Below are 17,568 nucleotides of genomic sequence, written 5' to 3'. Positions count from 1 at the left end.
TGGAGGTGGCGAATAAAACGGTCTGAAGAGATGCCACAGTAGGAATGGGTGATACACGGCACCTGTTATTTCGGTAATTTGTTTTTCAGACATTTATGGTAAAAATGTCCCATGATGATGTTGAACTGGGTGACTTTCTTTAAGATTGTATTTATTTGAGAGAGAGAGAGAGAGAGAGAGGAGGAGAGCGAGGGCAAGTGAGGGCAAGAGAGGGCAAGGGCACCAGGGGAGGGGTGCTGGCGAGGAGGGGCCCAAGCAGGTGGCTGCTCCCAGGACCCCGTGCCCTGGACCTGGCCATGCAGACCTCCCCTCGGCCCTCTCCAGGCCTTGCCCTTGCTCTCCTGCCCCTGCCTTTGTGGTTGGCCCCCCGACACCCCCCAATGTCTCCTGCTGTGGGCCTGCTCCCCAGGGGCCCCGACACCCCCCCGATGTCTCCTGCTGTGGGCCCGCTCCCCAGGCCCCCGACACCTGGGCCCCCTGCCCCGCTGGCTCCCAGCCGCCTCCCATACTCCCCCCACAGCGCCCGCCTGCACAGGGTCGCCCCGACGCCTGGGGAGCTCCTGCTGCATGGGGACCACACCCGACTCACCCTCCGCACACGGGAGGTGCTTGTCACCGTGAGTCCCTGGGATGGCAAAGAGCCGGGGTGCCTTAGCCTTGTTAGGGCCCCGTGAGCAGGGCCACTGTGCGAGGGGCCACGTACTTGCTCCGTCCCCGCGGGGTGCCCAGACCCTGCTGACAGTCACTAGTTCGATTCACCCGTTCACACGTGTATTTTTGACGACACCCAGAGGGATTCCTTTATTTGAAACTTAACAAAGACCATAAAATGCTTCGTATTAGTGAAGCGAGGCCGCGAGGTTAGAGCCAAGTGCCTATGCACGACTTCCCACCGTGGGTGCAGCAGCTGCCGTGCTTGAGCGAGGCCCAGGGACTGACTCCTGGCCTTGGTCGCTGGCGTCGGTGGCGCCTTACTCCGCGGACAGAGGCCGGTATCTCGGGGCCCTTGTGCTTCACCCTTCACTGGCCCAGCATCGCTATGTTTCTGGTGAGACAGTGAAGCTGCTTTGCTGGAATATTCCTTCCTCACCTGGAACCTCTCTATTCGTGAGGCAGAGAACCCACCGCATACGCGTCTGCATTTGCCTTAAGCGCGCCGTGCGGTTTCACGTTCCCTGCGATGGTGCAGGTTGTGGGGTGGTGGGGTGAGGGGGGAGAGACTTTGCAGGACGCACTCACTGAGGAAAAGGCTTTCCCCACTAAAGGGACATCTGGTCTCCTAGGTTTTGATGGGAAACCCTACTCCTCCTCTCAGGCCTTGCTTCACCTGGGCCTGGGTTCTGCTGTACGACCAGTGTCACCCTTAGCCACAGACACTAGAACACTACGGTACTCCGATATTTGTTAATTTATTTCAAATCTAGCCATTTGAATCACGTTACGTCTATGGTTCGTGGATTTTTCCCATCTACGAAGTGTGGTAACAAAAGGCCTGTTCTAAGTGACTTTACCACGACTTTAAAATGGCAGTTTTCATTTTTTAAGCACGTGTTTCAAGAGGACAAAAAGGGTGAGAAAATAGAGGGGGAACAAGAAGCGAAATGTCGTTAAGGTAAAGCAGCTGCTGCCTCATGTTCTCATGGAAATGACGAAGGCGTATTTGTGGCTGAAGACTCCATGTTCCGCTCCGGAAGGGAAGAGCGTCTTGGCGGTCGCCCTGTGACCCCACTCGGGATCCTAACCATTTCTGAAGGGCTGGCTCTTTGTGTTGAGAGGGCTGGGCCTGAAAGCCAGGGCGCGGGTGGGCCAGCGGGGACTGACCGCGCCCCATCGCCGTGCGGCCCCAGCCCTGGCCGACTGCAAGTGGGTGCTGGATTCTTAAAGAGGAGGCCCGCATGAGCCCCGCTAGGGGCCTGTCGCTTGGAGCTGCCTGCAGCCCGGCGTGCACGGTGGGTCAAGGGCAGCGTTCCTGCACGCACAGGGCAGTCGGCTCAGACATGCTGCGTCCTGACGGGAAGACCAGACCGACCGCCTTCGGGCTACTGTCGACGGGGGAATGCCTCCTGGGGAGACACGGTGGGGCCGGGAGACAAAGCCTGATTCCTAAACTTCATTTTAGCCCAACGCCTTTAATGGTTTCAGCACAAGTTCTTGCTAGAACATTTAATTCCCATCCAGCTTAATTAATGAGAGCGTTCAATCACTATTCATTTTTTACTGACGTTACGTTGGTTTCCGGTGTGCCGTACAAGGCGTCGGCAGTCCTGGGCACTACTCGGTGCTCAGCGGAAGGGTGCTTCAGGCCCTTCGCCTCTCTCACCCGCCCTTCACGCACCTCCATCCATCCCACAGCCACCACTTTGTTCTCTGTCTTTAAGAGTCGTTTTTTTTTTTTTTTTATTGTCTCGTTTCCTCGGTTTGTTTTTCTTTGATTGTTTCTTTTCCTCGGTTTGTTTTTCTTTGATTGTTTCTTTTCCTCGGTTTGTTTTTCTTTGATTGTTTCTTTTCCTTGGTTTTCTTTGTTCTTTGTTTTGTTTCTTACATTCTACGTATGAGTGAGAGCATATGGTACTCGTCTCCCTCGTTTACTTCACTTAGCATTCTAAGTCCATCCATTTTATTTACCCAAAGAAAACAAAAATACTAATTTTGAAAGACGTGTGCACTCCTGTGTTTATTGCAGCATTGTTCACAGTAGCCGGGGTAAGGAACTCTCCATGCTCATCAGGAGACGAGTGGGTAAAGAAGATGTACGTACGTACTGGAATATTACCCAGTCATGAAAAAGAATGTGGTCTTGGCATCAGCAATCTATTTGTTGGAGAGGGGTCAATAACAGCAAGCTGGGCTCACCCGGGGGACACAGGGCCCCGATACATCCATCAAGTGAAGCATACTCGCCCCATGCTGAGTGCCTCCTCCGCTGAGTGCTTCCGCTGCTTATTCTGAGTGTGTGAGCTTCACAGCAGGGGCAGGAGAGCGGTCACTCTGCTGCTTTTCAGACAGGAAGCTAAGCATGCAAGAATGAAATGTCTTGTCCAGAAGCAAACATCTAGTGACTTACTGCCTTAGGGTTCCACCCGGAGCAGTCAAGCTTCAAAGCCCAAGGCTGAACTGCTTTTTTCCTATTTTTTCCCATTCCAGCTCCCTCTCCTTATGTCATCTAGTGAAAAATAAAGATGATCAGAATAAATTAAATCAGAGTATCACTTCCAGACTCATTGTCATCAATAGTTTCATCTCTTGGCTTGTTTTTTGTTTGTGTGGCCCAAGAGAGTCCCTAACAAAAGGTGAGCAGCTACCAGTTTTCTCTCTAATCACCCTGGACATATTGATGAGCTGATAGAAAGGCCTGAAGAAGGGGGAGACAAAGCCCATAGGTCTGATGGTGAAATCCTTAGTAATAGTTGAGTATATGTCTTCTGACGTCAATGCAAATGAACACCCTGTCCTCGATTACTTGAAGACCTAACTCCTGGCACCATAAAGCCATATTTAAGAACAGATCTCAGTGGAATCTTAGAGATCATCCAAGAGATGCTCTTGCTTGAAAGGCACATCTCGGCTTCACTAGCTGATAGCTGGGCGACTTAGGGCGTTCAGCTTGACCCGTCAGTAAGGCCTCAAAAGAACTTTGGAGAGAAATTGAGATAATGTGCTACAGAGAACATCCTGGTAATTGTTAGTTCAATTTAAATGCAGAAAAAGAGAGAGAAATTGATTCTCCCCCCCCCCTTTTTTTTTTTTAAATGCCTCCAACCTTGATGATCTGCCCGTCCAGCAGCATCTACCAGCACCTCTGCTGGGCTCAGTCACTAGCTGTCAGCAGCGACTGTAGAGCCAGTCACACTGAAGTCTACCGAACTTGACCAGCTGCACCGGCTTGGGCGTATTACTGGTGACGCTAAGCCTTGTTTGCTTCATTGCCCGATGAGCTCTGTCTCTTAAAGGTTTTCTGGTGATTAGACTAGATAACAACTGTAAAGTTCTGTTTTATTCTGATTAAGGCCTCATTTCCTGGTTCCAAAGGTCAAACTAAGGATAAGTCCTTTTCCTCCTTACTTATTTATTCATGAGAGACACAGAGAGAGAGAGAGGCAGAGACACAGGCAGAGGGAGACAGAGGCTCCATGCAGGAAGCCCAACGTGGGACTCGATCCCAGGACCCTGGGGTCATGCCCTGGGCCAAAAGAAGACGCTAAACCACTGAGCCACCCAGGGATCCCCTTTTTTATAATTCAAAGATAGCATTTGTACTTAAAACATTTGCGCCACTAAGTTACATCAAGTTGTTTTTGACTTAAGACACGCAGGCTTCACAAACTTAGGACTTTGGTTGGTAACCAAAGAGAAAATCTCGTATACCAATCTAGCCTGGGCTGGTGCTTTTCCAGGAAATAATCTTTTCCCAAGAAACCACAAATTAGTAAAAGCACTTAACTCTAACTATAGTACGTGGATATGGACATAATAAGTGCCCCATAAATGATAGTGGTTATTGTTGGTTTTGATATTATAATGATTACTAATATTTAATGTCACCTATCAAAATTATCACTTAGGGTTAATGCACTCTTTTTGTTTTATTTTAAGATGTTATTTATTTATTCATGAGAGAGAGAGAGGCAGAGACACAGGCAGAGGGAGAAGCAGGCTCCATGTAGGGAGCCCGATGCGGGATTCGATCCCAGGACCCCGGGGTCACGCTCTGGGTTGAAGGCAGATGCTCAACCGCTGGGCCACCCAGTGCCCCTAATGCACTGTCTCATTCAGGAAGTAGTTGTGAGCTCCTCTGGGGTACAAGGCTTTGTGCTGCTCACTCTGAGGACAACAAAAGCTGATAAGACGTGGTCCCCCGCCCCCCCCCACCCCCCCCCGATGAAGTAGATGCTTCCCTCCAGCTTCCGTTACACCTGCAGCTATTCTGGGGGAAGCATTTCTGCTCCCGATGACACACCTGGATTCCTTTAGCTGTCAATACGCGTTCACTCAATGAGAAACTTAATGAATAAAAATATCTCTGGTGAATTAAATGTGATTTTTAAAAAATCAGTTTCTTAGGCTCCAGAAATAATACACAAGTGAGACGTAAGTCCGTTCCATGCTTTCTTCTCTTCTAAGCCCATCTATATCTATATCATCCTTCCCTTTATGTGCCAGAAGGAAAGGTCGTCTTTTTTTTTTTTAAGATTTTAGTGATTGCCTGTAGCTACTTTTAGAAGAAACATATTCACTATCATTTCTCTACTGTGACTCTCAAAACTGCACCGCAGGAGTAGTGTTTTGTGGGCTACTTTGCCAGCACTCTGGGGCAACACGAGAAGGAAGCGTTTCTCAGTCACTTTTCCAGAAGGGCCATAGAAGTCTGCATTTACAAGAAACTATTAGTCACCTCATCCCAGGACCTGCATCATCCCTGCATCATCAGGATGCAGGTCTGCATCTACCAGCAGCATATCCAGGGTTTCCTGAGCAAATACCCTCATTTCCTTTTTAACATCTCGGCTGAGACTAGATTAATGCCGCTGCGGCTGCTGCCCTTGAATGAAGACCTTGTGCTGTGGCTCCTGGTTCCAGGGGCCGCGAGGGGGGCGGCAGGTGTAGCCGCCGGCACTCACCTGGGTCACACGCACTGGTCAGAGGCTCCTGTGCGCCCCGACCGGGCAGGTTCCGGGTGGCTGCCCAGCGCCCGTGATGCTGCTCGGTGACCTGTGCCGTAGTAAAGCCGGACGCGGGAGGCCAGCTTCCCAGCAGGTGATCTCTTTCCCTTTCCCCCAAAGGAGAGTGAGCTCTCCAGTCTCACCATGCCCACCTTGACGATAGAGTTTCTTACTGGATGCAACAAAACAAAACAAAACATGAAAAAAAAGAAAAAAAAAAAACACCCTGTGATCGTGACTTCTTCAACTTCTCTTACCCCTCAGGCTCACGCACGGTTTCTGATTTACTGCGAGTTGTGTTCACTGACGTCGCACTTTTTCCACATTTGTACATTAATAGGCACTGATTATCAGTTTTTCCCAGATAGCATCCAGATGAAGTGATCCTTACCTTTTGTTCTTCCCCCGGTACATTAAGTAGAATCATAGGAAACTGCAGTTCTTAGAGTACCCCGGGATGCAAAGAACCCGCCGCCCGTTACCGCTGTCACCGGTGATTAAGCGCAAACCTGCTCTCACCCACATTCACCTCCTTCCCCACTGCCCCCAGTGGCCCTGGCTGATGCGGACTTCCCCTCCATCTCCATCTGGGCCTTTTGGTCACTTCCAAGCCCTTTGGACTTGTGAGGTCAGTTGACATCCTTCTGCTATTGCACGTCCATTAGTGGGTCTTCTTGGCAATTGGAAGGAACGGCAATCTGGAATTGGGCGATTACAGCCGTTGTCCAACTAGTCAACATAACGAGAAGGGCGAGGTTGGTTAAGCTTCTAAATGAAATAAGTTATGTAAAACAGTTATAATAGAACCCATTAGTTTGGATTCCACTAATGAGACGATTCAGACAAAGCTGGCACTTGGTTTTTACAAGAAATAGCCTATAGAAAAGTAGTATAAACACAATTGGAGGAGCTATTGTTTAAGTAGGTACTTCTAGGTACTCAAAGGAACCTTAAAATTTCCTATCAAGAACTAAAATGCTGCACGGAAACCCTGTCATTAAAGCGGAAGCTCAAAGAAATCCACGGACCAAAACTTTGATAATCTACACCTACTGTGCGGAGTTAGGAAACGTGCCTTTTGGAAAGCGGCCTGCGGTTCACTTTCCATGATCTCAGCCATTTCTTTACTTGCATCCATCGTTCCAAATTAGTGAAATTTTAGCATGTGGTGGTAAAATATTGTAGAATGTTGTTTTATTTAAGCAACTAAAATGTTTGACTTAAATGTTTGCATCTGATTTTGTAGAGGACGTTTTTTTTTTTAAAGATTTTATTTATTTATTCATGAGAGACACACAGAGAGACAGACACAGGCAGAGGGAGAAGCAGGCTCCCTGTAGGGACCCCGACGTGGGGCTCGATCCCGGGACCCCGAGGTCACGACCTGGGCCGAAGGCGGATGGCCAACTGCTAAGCCCCCCCGGCGTCCCCTGTAGAGGAAATTTTTAAAAAAGGTTCTGCCCACACTCCTGCCCACTGTGCTCTGCGTCATGCCCTGTGATCGTGGCTGGAGCAAGGTTCTTGCTGCCTGTCTTGAGCTCAGATGCCTCATCTGTAAAATGGAGATAATCATAACCTACTTCACGGGGTTGATGGGATAATCTAAAACCTGTACGTGGACCACTCACATTGGTACCGGGCAGGCCAGGTCTGAGGACCCAGAGAGGGGGGTCCCACAGGACCAGCCAGAAGGGTCCCTGGCTTCGTGTAGGATGGAAAAACAACGTGAGCCGGGAGGAAGTGAAGGCAGAGTTTGTTGAAGGTACATGTAGAGAGAGAAATGCAGACAGAGCCTCCGGGAGACTCGGAAAGAAACGGAGCACGAGTCTCCTCTTTGCTTGCAGTCTGGGTTTTTTTTTTTTTTTTTTTTTTTTTTTAGTTTTTTTTTTTCAATTTTCACTTATTTATGATAGAGAGAGAGAGGCAGAGACATAGGCAGAGGGATAAGCAGGCTCCATGCACCGGGATGCCCGATGTGGGATTCGATCCCGGGTCTCCAGGATCGCGCCCTGGGCCAAAGGCAGGCGCCAAACCGCTGCGCCACCCAGGGATCCCTGCAGTCTGGGTTTTGATGGGCAGTTGAGGCCTGGTGCACATGTCCTCTGAGGCGTCCAGGAGCTGGCCAGAGCAAGGACGGAGCCAGGTGTCCTTCATAAGTCATTCATTCCCTGGAGCTGGAGTCTTGGCATCAAGGTTTTTGGAGTCAGTGGTCTCGAAGAACGTTTATGATGACCCTGCCTGGTCGCTCCTTCGACGTTACCTGTTGCCCCAGAAGACTCCTAAGATCAATACCTGTTCGTCCCTTGCGAGGAGGCGGTGCTGCTTGCATCGCAAGCAGGTGTAGAGCGAGACAGGGTGCAGGCCCCAGCAAGAACAGAGGCTGGAAGAGGAGCGAAGGGGATAAAAAGGCAAGGGGTCCCTTCAGTTCCATAAAAAAGTAGGGGTTGAGGAAGCATTTATTCTCCTCCCTTTATGGCCTTTTCTGAGCACACTGCTCTGCTGCCCTTGGCTGCTGTTCGAAGCCCCCAGGTGAAGCCTAGATTAATGGGCCGGGGTTGACCTCCAGGTCTTCTGTCCAGCGCCCAGCCTCCTAATTACAAGAAACGGTGCAAGGCACCTTAAGGCAAAGTTAAACGTCGTCTCTAAGGTTCGGTTTCAAAAGTTCCCTGCTCAGCCACAGTGCCAGGAATGCACCATCGCACCCAGTAAGCATGACCCTGGGCAGCTAACCAACCTTCCTGGAACTTAAAATCATGGAGCAAAAAAAAAAAAAAAAAAAAGATGTTGATGGGAGCAGGCATGTCTTTCTCTGAAGAAAGCTGAGCTGGCGCTGGGCACCCGTGTCCTCGGAGACAGCGGCTCCCTGCCAGGCTGGGTGGCCGAGCAAAGAGCTCCAGGTATGTCCGGGGACGAGGGCAAAGGAGAAGAAGGTACCTGCAGGAAGGCAGGGCCGGATCGTAGATATTAAGGGTGCTGAGGGGCCTTTGTGCTTAGGGCAACCTTGTGGGTGGTTGCTATTTCCCCATCTGCTGGGGAAATCTGGGGAAATAACCAAGAAAGGCAGTGCAGAAAGGTGCGCGGCCCGTCATGGCAAGCTCGGTGGGGACACCGAGCCTCAATCTGTTGGGAGCGATACGTTTCTCCGGGCGTTTGATCATCACTTAGTCCAGCTTAGTGCAGCTACTTAAACTCCGCGTTTTCACCAAGGCGGACTTTCACTTGTCTGATTCCGGCAGCGAAACCGACGCTTGGAACGTCGGCTCCGGTGCAAGCGTCGGCTCCGGTGCAGCTCGCTGCGGTGGCCCCTCGGCGGGGGGGGGGGGGGGGGGGGGGGGAGGGGGGGGTGGTTGTCTGACTCCGCATTATTATTATTTAAAGTATCATTTTCTGTAATAATAAAATGAATTATTTTATTTATCGTAAAAAGTGAAGGAAAATGAAATTTTAAGCATTTAAAAGTCAAACGAGAAAGGCAGTTCCTCGTGGCCCTCGTCGCTTGGAGGGCTCCATCCCCGGGGGCCGGCGGCGCCGAGCTGGGGGTGCTCCGGGCCCTCGGGTGCACTCGTGCACCGTCTTGCACTCTGGCGTCTTGTTAGTTCAACAGAACGACCCAGAAGGGTTTCACTGCCGTTCTGCGGGGAAAGATCTCAGCAGGTGAGGCGTGTTCCCTCCGCAGCGGCCGCGGGGCCCGCACGTGGCAATAGGTGACCACCCGGCTGAGCCACCCGGCTGAGCCGCCCCGTCTGGCCTGATGCCTGGAAGCTCCGGCAGTGGCCGTGAACGCATTTTAGTGTCACACGCTCGTCAAGTCTCCCTCCCCTTTACTCTTCCATGACATGACCCTAAAATACGCGCAAAGCACAGTAATAAAACACAAACAGTAGAGTAGAATAATGAGATACAAATACTAAAATCCTTCATAAGAAGGGAAAATGTATTCCAGTGTGGAAAGGACAAGATCCACGAGTGGGCGGGTGCCTGGGTCTCACGGCGCGGGTAGGGGGGTCCGGGAGGGGCTGCAGGGGGCTCAGGACTCTTCAAAGGTGGCGGAAGGGCTCTTGTATTGGATTGTGGTATAGACCATGTTCTGGAAGCTCATTAAAAATCATTGAGTTAGGGAACGCCTAGGGGGCTCAGCGGTTGAGCACCTGCTTTCGGCCCAGGGCGTGATCCTGGGGTCCCGGGATCGAGTCCCGCATCGGGCTCCCTGCAGGGAGCCTGCTTCTCCCTCTGCCTGTGTCTCTGCCTCTCTCTGTGTCTCTCATGAATAAATAAATAAAATCTTAAAATCATTGAATTGTACATTTTAAATGCATGAATATAAATCATGCCTCAGTAACACTGTTTTTTTTTTTTTTTAAATAATAAATGAACAAAAGAACAAGCTGTAGATCCTGAAACCCCGGGGCAGCCAAAGCTGTACTGCCAACAAGGTGCAGAGCTTGAGTGAGTCGAAGATTAGTTGCTGGCGTTGCCTGCATCTCCCTAATGGTGGCAGAAGGAGGGGCGTTCCCTCTCCACCCAAGCACGGGAGGCGCGCCAGGGTGTGTATCATCATCCCCGTCCGCGGGGGAGGACGTGGACGCTCAGAACGTTGAATCCGTTGCCCAAGATGTGCGGCCGGTAGGACCCGGCAAGGGCGTCAAGTGCAGCCCGTGGGTGCCTCCTCCCCGGCGCCGGGCCCCCTCTCTGGGAATGGGGGGCCCTTCCGTTATTTGACTTGAGGCCACTTTCCTTCCTCCACAACAACAGTAAACTGATGCTCCAGTGTTTCTATCAGTGTTTTGTCTTTGGTGCTCGAGATTCGTGAAAAGGCTTGAATCTGTTTTCAATATTGAAAAAAAGGCAGAGAAAGAGTCTTGAGCCTTATGTTAATGGAAAGATAGGCATTTCTTTCTTTCTTTCTTTCTTTCTTTCTTTCTTTCTTTCTTTCTTTCTTTCTTTCTTTCTTTCTCTTTCCTTTCTTTCTTTCTTTCTTTCTTTCTTTCTTTCTTTCTTTCTTTCTTTCTTTCTTTCTTTTGTTCTTTCTTTCTTTCTTTCTTTCTTTTTTTCAAGATTTATTTTAGAGAGAGAATGAGCAGGGGAGAAGGGCAACGGCGGGGGCGGGGGTGGAGAGGACCCTCAAGCAGACTCCCTGGTGAGCACAGAGCCGGTGCAGGGCGGGCGCTCAGGACCCCAGGCCGTGACCTGAGCCGACACCCGGACGCAGCCACCCGGGAGCCCGTTTCTTGGGCGTTCGCTACTATGCGTTATGTTACGGCCTCTAAATGGTGTCCACGCATGTCCACGGGCGTGCGCATGTGCACGTGTCCACCTACAGCAGCATCTTGAAGGAGAGACCTGCTTCCGTTCACTCCTGAGGTCGTTGGCTCGTTGGCGCCCCCAAGCTCTGGTTTGTCCCGGGTCTGCGTGGGAACCCCTGGGCTGGCTTCTCTGTGCCTTTCGAGCAGGCTCGGCTCCCCCGGTGGGCCGGCTAGCCCACGCTTTGCCAATTTTTATGAAGGGGAATTCTGGAAAACGGAAAGCTAACGGGGCCACGTCTTCCAGCTTTGCCCCTGCCAGTGACCTTTACGTGTGCACCTACGTCCTCGTGGTGTCCTCAGTGTCGCTGTCTTGCCAGTTCCCTGCACCTGATCAGGAATGTGTAACCAGCTCCCGCCACAGCCCTTGGTTGTACCGAGCCCGCGGCAGCCCCTCCCCTTCCAGAGCCTTCCTTGGTCTGGCCCCGGTGGTCGTCTCCTCCGCCGCTCTGTGGCTCTTGTGGTCCTTCTCTCTGAGCCTTGGTACATAACCCAGGGGCTTCCTGTTTTCTTCTCCATCTTTCTCCTGGACTATATCTGGCCCCTCTTTCACGCAGTTGAAACAAAACCAAACAAATAAATAAAAACAAGAAACCACTGCTGTGCCAAGGCCAGCGGAACTCGTCCACGGGCCGAATTTGGGCTCTTGATGGTGAACCTCTGTTTTCCCTAGGACCCTGAGGCTCAGCAGCGGTGACTTCCCTATTCAAAGAAAGGTAGATGGCATTGAAAAAGAAGGGGGGGGGAGGAGAAGAGGGAGGAGGAGGATGGGGAGAGGGAGGAAGGGGAGGGGGAGGGGGATGGGAGGGGGGAGGAGGAGGGAGACAAGGAGAGGAGGAGGAGGGGGAGGAGGAGGAGGGGAGAAGGAGGAGGGGGAGCAGGAGGAGAAGGGGAAAGGGGATGGGGAGGAGGGAGAGGGGGACGGGGGGAGGAGGGGGAGGAGGCGGAGGGGGAGGAGGGAGAGGAGGAGGAGGTGGAGGAGGAGGGGGGAGGGGGAGAAGGAAGAGGGGGAGGAGGGAGAGGAGGAGGAGGCGGAGGAGGAGGGGGGAGGGGGATGGGAGGGGGGGAGGAGGGAGAGGGAGGAGGGGGAGGGGGACAGGGGGAGGAGGGGGAGGAGGCGGAGGAGGATGGGGAGGAGGAGGAGGCAGAGGAGAAGGAGGAGGGGAGAAGGAAGAAGGGGAGAAGGGGGAGGAGGGGGAGAAGGAGGAGGAGGGAGGGGGGATGGGAGGGGGGAGGAGGCGGAGGGGGAGGAGGGAGAGGAGGAGGAGGCGGAGGAGGGAGGGGGGAGGGGGAGAAGGAAGAGGGGGAGAAGGGGGAGGAGGGGGAGAAGGAGGAGGGGGAGGGGGATGGGAGGGGGGAGGAGGAGAGGGAGGAGGGGGAGGGGACAGGGGGAGGAGGGGGAGGAGGCGGAGGAGGAGGAGGGAGGAGGAGGAGGCAGAGGAGAAGGAGGAGGGGGAGAAGGGAGAAGGGGGAGGAGGGGGAGAAGGAGGAGGAGGGAGAGGGGGATGGGGAGGGGGGAGGAGAGGAAGGAGGGGAGGGGACGGGGGGAGGAGGGGGAGGAGGCGGAGGGGGAGGAGGGAGAGGAGGAGGAAGCAGAGGAGAAGGAGGAGGGGAGAAGGAAGAAGGGGAGAAGGGGGAGGAGGGGGAGAAGGAGGAGGAGGGGGAGGGGGATGGGAGGGGGGAGGAGGAGAGGGAGGAGGGGGAGGGGGAGGAGGAGGCAGAGGAGAAGGAGGAGGGGGAGAAGGAAGAAGGGGAGAAGGGGGAGGAGGGGAGAAGGAGGAGGAGGGGGAGGGGGATGGGAGGGGGGAGGAGGAGAGGGAGGAGGGGGAGGGGGACAGGGGGGAGGAGGGGGAGGAGGGAGAGGAGGAGGAAGCAGAGGAGAAGGAGGAGGGGGGAGAAGGAAGAAGGGGAGAAGGGGGAGGAGGGGGGAGAAGGAGGAGGAGGGGGAGGGGGATGGGAGGGGGAGGAGGGAGGGAGGGGGGAGGGGAGGGGGGAGGGAGGAGCAGGAGGGGGAGGAGGAGGAGGGGGGAAGGGGAGGAGGGAAGGGGAAAAGGGACGGGGAGGAGGAGGAGGGAGGAGTAGAAGGAGGAGGAGGAGGAGAGGAAGGAGGGAGAGAAGGACTTGGAGGAGAAAGGGAAGGAGGAGGAGGCAGAGAAGGAGAGGAGGAGGAGGAAGAGGGGGAAGAAGAGGAGGAGGGGAAGAGGATGGGGGAGAGGAGGAGGAGGGAGGAGGGAGAGGGAGGGGGAGGAGGAGGAGGGGGAGGAGAAGAAGGAGGAAGAGGAGGAAGGGGAAAGAGGGAGAGGGAGGAGGGGAGGAGGGGGGGGGAGTAGAAGAGGGGGAGGAGGAGGGAGGAGAGGGAGGAGAAAAACCAGAGTAAATGGTGAATGAACGCCGTGAATTATGAAAACGAATATCGAACGTCCTGGTGCTTTAGCTTTCTCTCTACCAATATTCTTAGAAACAGGGAAGTAAACAGAAGCTTCTGCTTTCACACATTTGGCAATAGTAGAGCTCATTACGTAATTTTGAAATTTTCACAGTCTTGTTCCCATTTCAAAATCGAGTTCATTTGCAGGAGCCCTTTGGAGGTGAGGGGACGCCGGGATGAGGAGTCGTCACGGTGGTTTGGGGGTGAGCCGTGCCCCGAGTCCCCGGCGGCCTGTGGCGGTCGCCCGCTCGCGGCTCCAGCAGGCAGCCTGCCCGCTCCTGGGCTGCGGCCACCGGCCTCCCCAGCACACGGTCTCAGCACGCGGCAGGTGCCTCCTTCCTGACTCCGCGCAGCACGATCCCGAGGCGGCCCAGGCATCGTCACGCAGCCAGTCCAGGAGCTTAAAATGATGGACGGCACGTGCCACCCGTCAGCGGGGCGGCACCTCCAGCTAGCTCCGACCGGCTCTCATATGTAGCATTTTAGAGACACTGTTTTCTTTCTCTCTTACCCTGGATTTTTTGCAGGTCCGCCTAAATTTGGACAAAAGATGTGTTCCAAGAGAACCCATTTAAAGGACTTCAAGGTAGCTTTCTTTTTTTCCTAGCAATGAGGGGTCTCCAGAATAGTTGGTCACCCTGTTCCGATCCATCTTGTACATCCAGATTTTCCCCAAGCACTTCTGCACAGAGGAATTTGGTTATGATTTGCTTGACAAATCCATTTACCCTAAAAGGGCACTTTCTTTTCTTTTCCTTTTTTTTTTTGAATTATTTTATTTATTCATGAGAGACACAGAGAGAGAAGCAGAGACACAGGCAGAGGGAGAAGCAGGCTCCATGCAGGGAGCCCGACACGAGACTCGATCCCAGGCCCCCAGGGTCACGCCCTGAGCTGAAGGCAGATGCTCACCCCCTGAGCCCCCCACGTGCCCCAAAAGCACTGCATCAAGGGCCTGGGTTTGGGCACATTGCAGTTACCACAGGTGTGATCATTTTGCAACTTATAAATGCATCGTCTGGGATCCCTGGGTGGCGCAGCGGTTTAGCACCTGCCTTTGGCCCAGGGCGCGATCCTGGAGACCCGGGATCGAATCCCATGTCAGGCTCCCGGTGCATGGAGCCTGCTTCTCCCTCTGCCTGTGTCTCTGCCTCTCTCTCTCTCTCTCTCTCTCTCTCTCTCTGTGACTATCATAAGTAAATAAAAAAAATTAAAAAAAAAAAATGCATCGTCTCAGCAAATCATACACCTGGAACTTACATGATGTCCTACGCCAATTACATCGCAGTAAAGCATTGGGGGAAAGCATTGGGGTTTTTTGGCAACAAATACGTCAAGAAAAATGGAGACTTTCTGAGATGGGCTATTGTGCACGTATATTATAAATGAGTTGAAAAAATGATTAGCATCTGTTGATTTCTTTTAACCCAGCGTAGGTTTGTCAGGACTAGGAGACGGGGAAGAGAATGGCCGTTTAGTCTGCGCTTGCCACGTGCCGCATCCTGGAGGAGGTGTTGGAGCATGAGAGCAGCTCGGTGGAGGGCTCTGCCCAGTCGGCCCATGGCTTCCGCACTGTTCCAGGGCTTCGGGGGCGAGGCGTCAAGGCAGCGAGCCGTGTGCTGGCCCCAGTGCGGGGGGGTTAGCTGCTCGTCACGTCTTACTCCGTTCGTGTCTTCCAAGTAAGCGGCGTCCGCTTGTGTGCAGGGAGCGGCGGAGCCCGGAGTGGCCAGGGCAGCCTGCGCGGTTTTCCAGAGTGAGTGGCAGAGGCAGGATCCAGAACCAGCCTCTGTCGGGCATTCTGATGAGACCTCTAAGCAGGGGTCGCTGTCCTTGGGCGCCGGGAAAATCTGCGCTAAGCCCGACATTTCCGAGCTTAGGAGAAGCTTGAAAGGATCCGTTTCGGCGGCCACCATGCCTAGGGCGCTTCGGTGTGTGCAGCGGGTAGCAGGTTCTCAGCTACGTGGACATCTCCGCTTTCCAGAATCTGTGCGCGATTCTGGAACCCGCCGAGTACAGCGGGTCTGTCGAGAGCTGTGCCGTGCGAGTGTCATCGTCTGCGCAGACACCAACCTGTAACGGCAGCGTAAGGACGGCAAGGGCGATGTTTCCTTAGCAACCGGGAGGCAAACCTAAAGGATTTTTTTTTTTTTGACTTTTTAAGTAGCTGCTGTAGTTTTCACGTCCTCTTGTGCCGTGAGCAGTGAGTGACGCTGGGCGGCCCCGGCACCTTGGCCACGTCCATGAGGCTGGACGCCGGGGTGGCTCAGGTAGCGTCTCGGGCTGTGTGCTGCCATCGAGGACAGCCTTGTGTTCATCCCGAAGGCTCACGCGTGGTGGCCGCGGGGACCGGGTGTGACTCCCGTGGGACGGTGACTGGAGCTTGCTGTGTTGGGGAGCTGGGAGGGATGGCGGGCGGGACACTCTAAGCAGCTCCACGCCCTGCACGGAGCTCACAACCCTGAGAAAATGGCCCGAGTCGAGACCGCGAGTCGGACACGCCACCTTCCGAGCCCCCCGGGGCCTGAGGTTGTCACAGTGGGTTCGACGGTGTGAACAGCGGCTCGGGGGACGCGATGACGGCTGCAGGGCTCCGCGTTGCCGCGTGGACATCTCGGGTAGAGCCGTCCTCTGTAGCCCAAGCTGTGGGCACAACCGGACGCGTCTCGTGGGCTGAGGGCCTTGTTCCCTCCCGCGTGCGTGAGCAGGAGACCGGGACTACGGCTGGGCGCGCGGGGGGCCCAGAACATCAAGACCTGGGCGCGGGGTCGGCGCCGTGTTCGCTGCCGCTCAGCTCCTGGCCCTTGACCAGTGGCCCTTGACCAGTGGCCCGGCCACCTCCCGGGTCCCTGGGAGGCCTGGGGCGTCGGCGTGACCATGCGCCCGCGGCCGCGGTGAGCGTGTGCCCGGAGCCCGACGGCAGGGGCGAGCCGCGCGACGGGGAGGCCGCGGCCCTCGGTGTAAACGGCTCTGGGTGTTCCCTTGCAGGGCTCAGCGGATTCCTACACCAGCAGGCCGTCCGACTCCGATGTGTCTCTGGAAGAGGACCGGGAGGCGATTCGGCAGGAGAGGGAGCAGCAGGCCGCCATCCAGCTGGAGAGAGCCAAGGTGACTGTCCAGCCTCGCTAGCTCCGCAGCGCAGCGCCCGCAGGTGCTGCCCTGGCCCCGCCTGCACCTGCTGGCCAGGCTCGGGCCGAGCGGCTGGGCCCCCACCGAGGCCCGGGCCCCGCACCTGTGTCCCCCGGCGCCGCTGCCCGCTGCACCCCCACCCCCCGTGGGTGCAGAGCTTGTCCGCAGGCAGCCACGGCCCCGAGGCCTCGCCTGTGCAGAGGGCACGGCCCCCGCATCTCTGTGCCCACGGGAGGCAACGGGGCAAGCTGCCGCTCTGGATCTGAGAGGAGTCACCCGGGATCCCCGTTCTGTGCCTTCCAAGCGGGTTTTTTTTTTGTTTTTGTTTTTAGCCTGGACTCCCTCTGTCTGATGTCATTTTGCATCAGATTTTATGCAAAATGAGACTGAGGCTGTGGCCCGCCGGTCTCCCTTGCCCCCGGTGACATGCGTCCAGGGCGCACTGATGCAGCCTGACCTCCGGAGGAAAAACGGAGGCTCAAATAATACGAATCCCTTCCTTTCTTCTGTTTTTACAGTAAAGGCTCTCTGAGAGCTGTGGGAGGAGGGCGACGCCGTCCGGGGTGTCTGCCGGGGCCCGTCTGTCCACTGGCTTGGCTGGAGGGGTGCGGGGCCGGCCGGGCAGGGGCCCGGGATCCCAGGAACCTGCGCCCTCCCTTGTGGCCACGGCTTGGATCCGCTTCCTCACAGGCCGTCTAGTGGCTTTTGCAGGGACCCGCAGCCGAGGGGCCGCGTCCGCCGGGAGCCTCTGCGGGGGGACTTGGCCTAGGAGGCATCAGAACCAGCTCCCGCTGGCTTGGAGGGGACGCCGGGCCTTCTGTCTACCCCTGACTGGCCTTCCTCTTTCCGGGCAGGACAAGGCGATCACTCCACTAAGGGGGATTCCACAGGGGTTTTCAGACCTGAGGCTACTTCAAAAAAATTTTTAAAAAATTGATTTTACTCCCACCTCCTTTTAATTTAAGGCCTAGCCCACATTTCCTGTGTCCCAAGGGGCATCTATCACCCTTTAAAGTGACAAAAATCAGTTTTAGGAGTGGAGGGCCAAGAAGAG

The 17,568-nt window shown here is 54.6% G+C and overlaps 1 protein-coding gene across 2 annotated transcripts in view; it reads left to right on the top strand.

The window, feature by feature from the left end:
• Positions 1–17,568, top strand: part of CACNB4 (calcium voltage-gated channel auxiliary subunit beta 4) — a 222,293-nt gene that overhangs the window by 156,948 nt on the left and 47,777 nt on the right. For both annotated transcript variants that reach the window (XM_077861730.1, XM_077861731.1), the window contains one exon: positions 16,374–16,493. In XM_077861730.1, the coding sequence (XP_077717856.1) occupies positions 16,374–16,493 (120 nt within the window). The remainder of the gene's footprint in view (positions 1–16,373; positions 16,494–17,568) is intronic.

The sequence above is a fragment of the Canis aureus genome, chromosome 20 (genome assembly GCF_053574225.1).
Source record: "Canis aureus isolate CA01 chromosome 20, VMU_Caureus_v.1.0, whole genome shotgun sequence".
Classification (NCBI taxonomy): Eukaryota; Metazoa; Chordata; class Mammalia; order Carnivora; family Canidae; genus Canis; species Canis aureus.
Note: the sequence above shows the minus strand (reverse complement) of the source record. Positions and strands in the feature narration are given on the sequence as shown.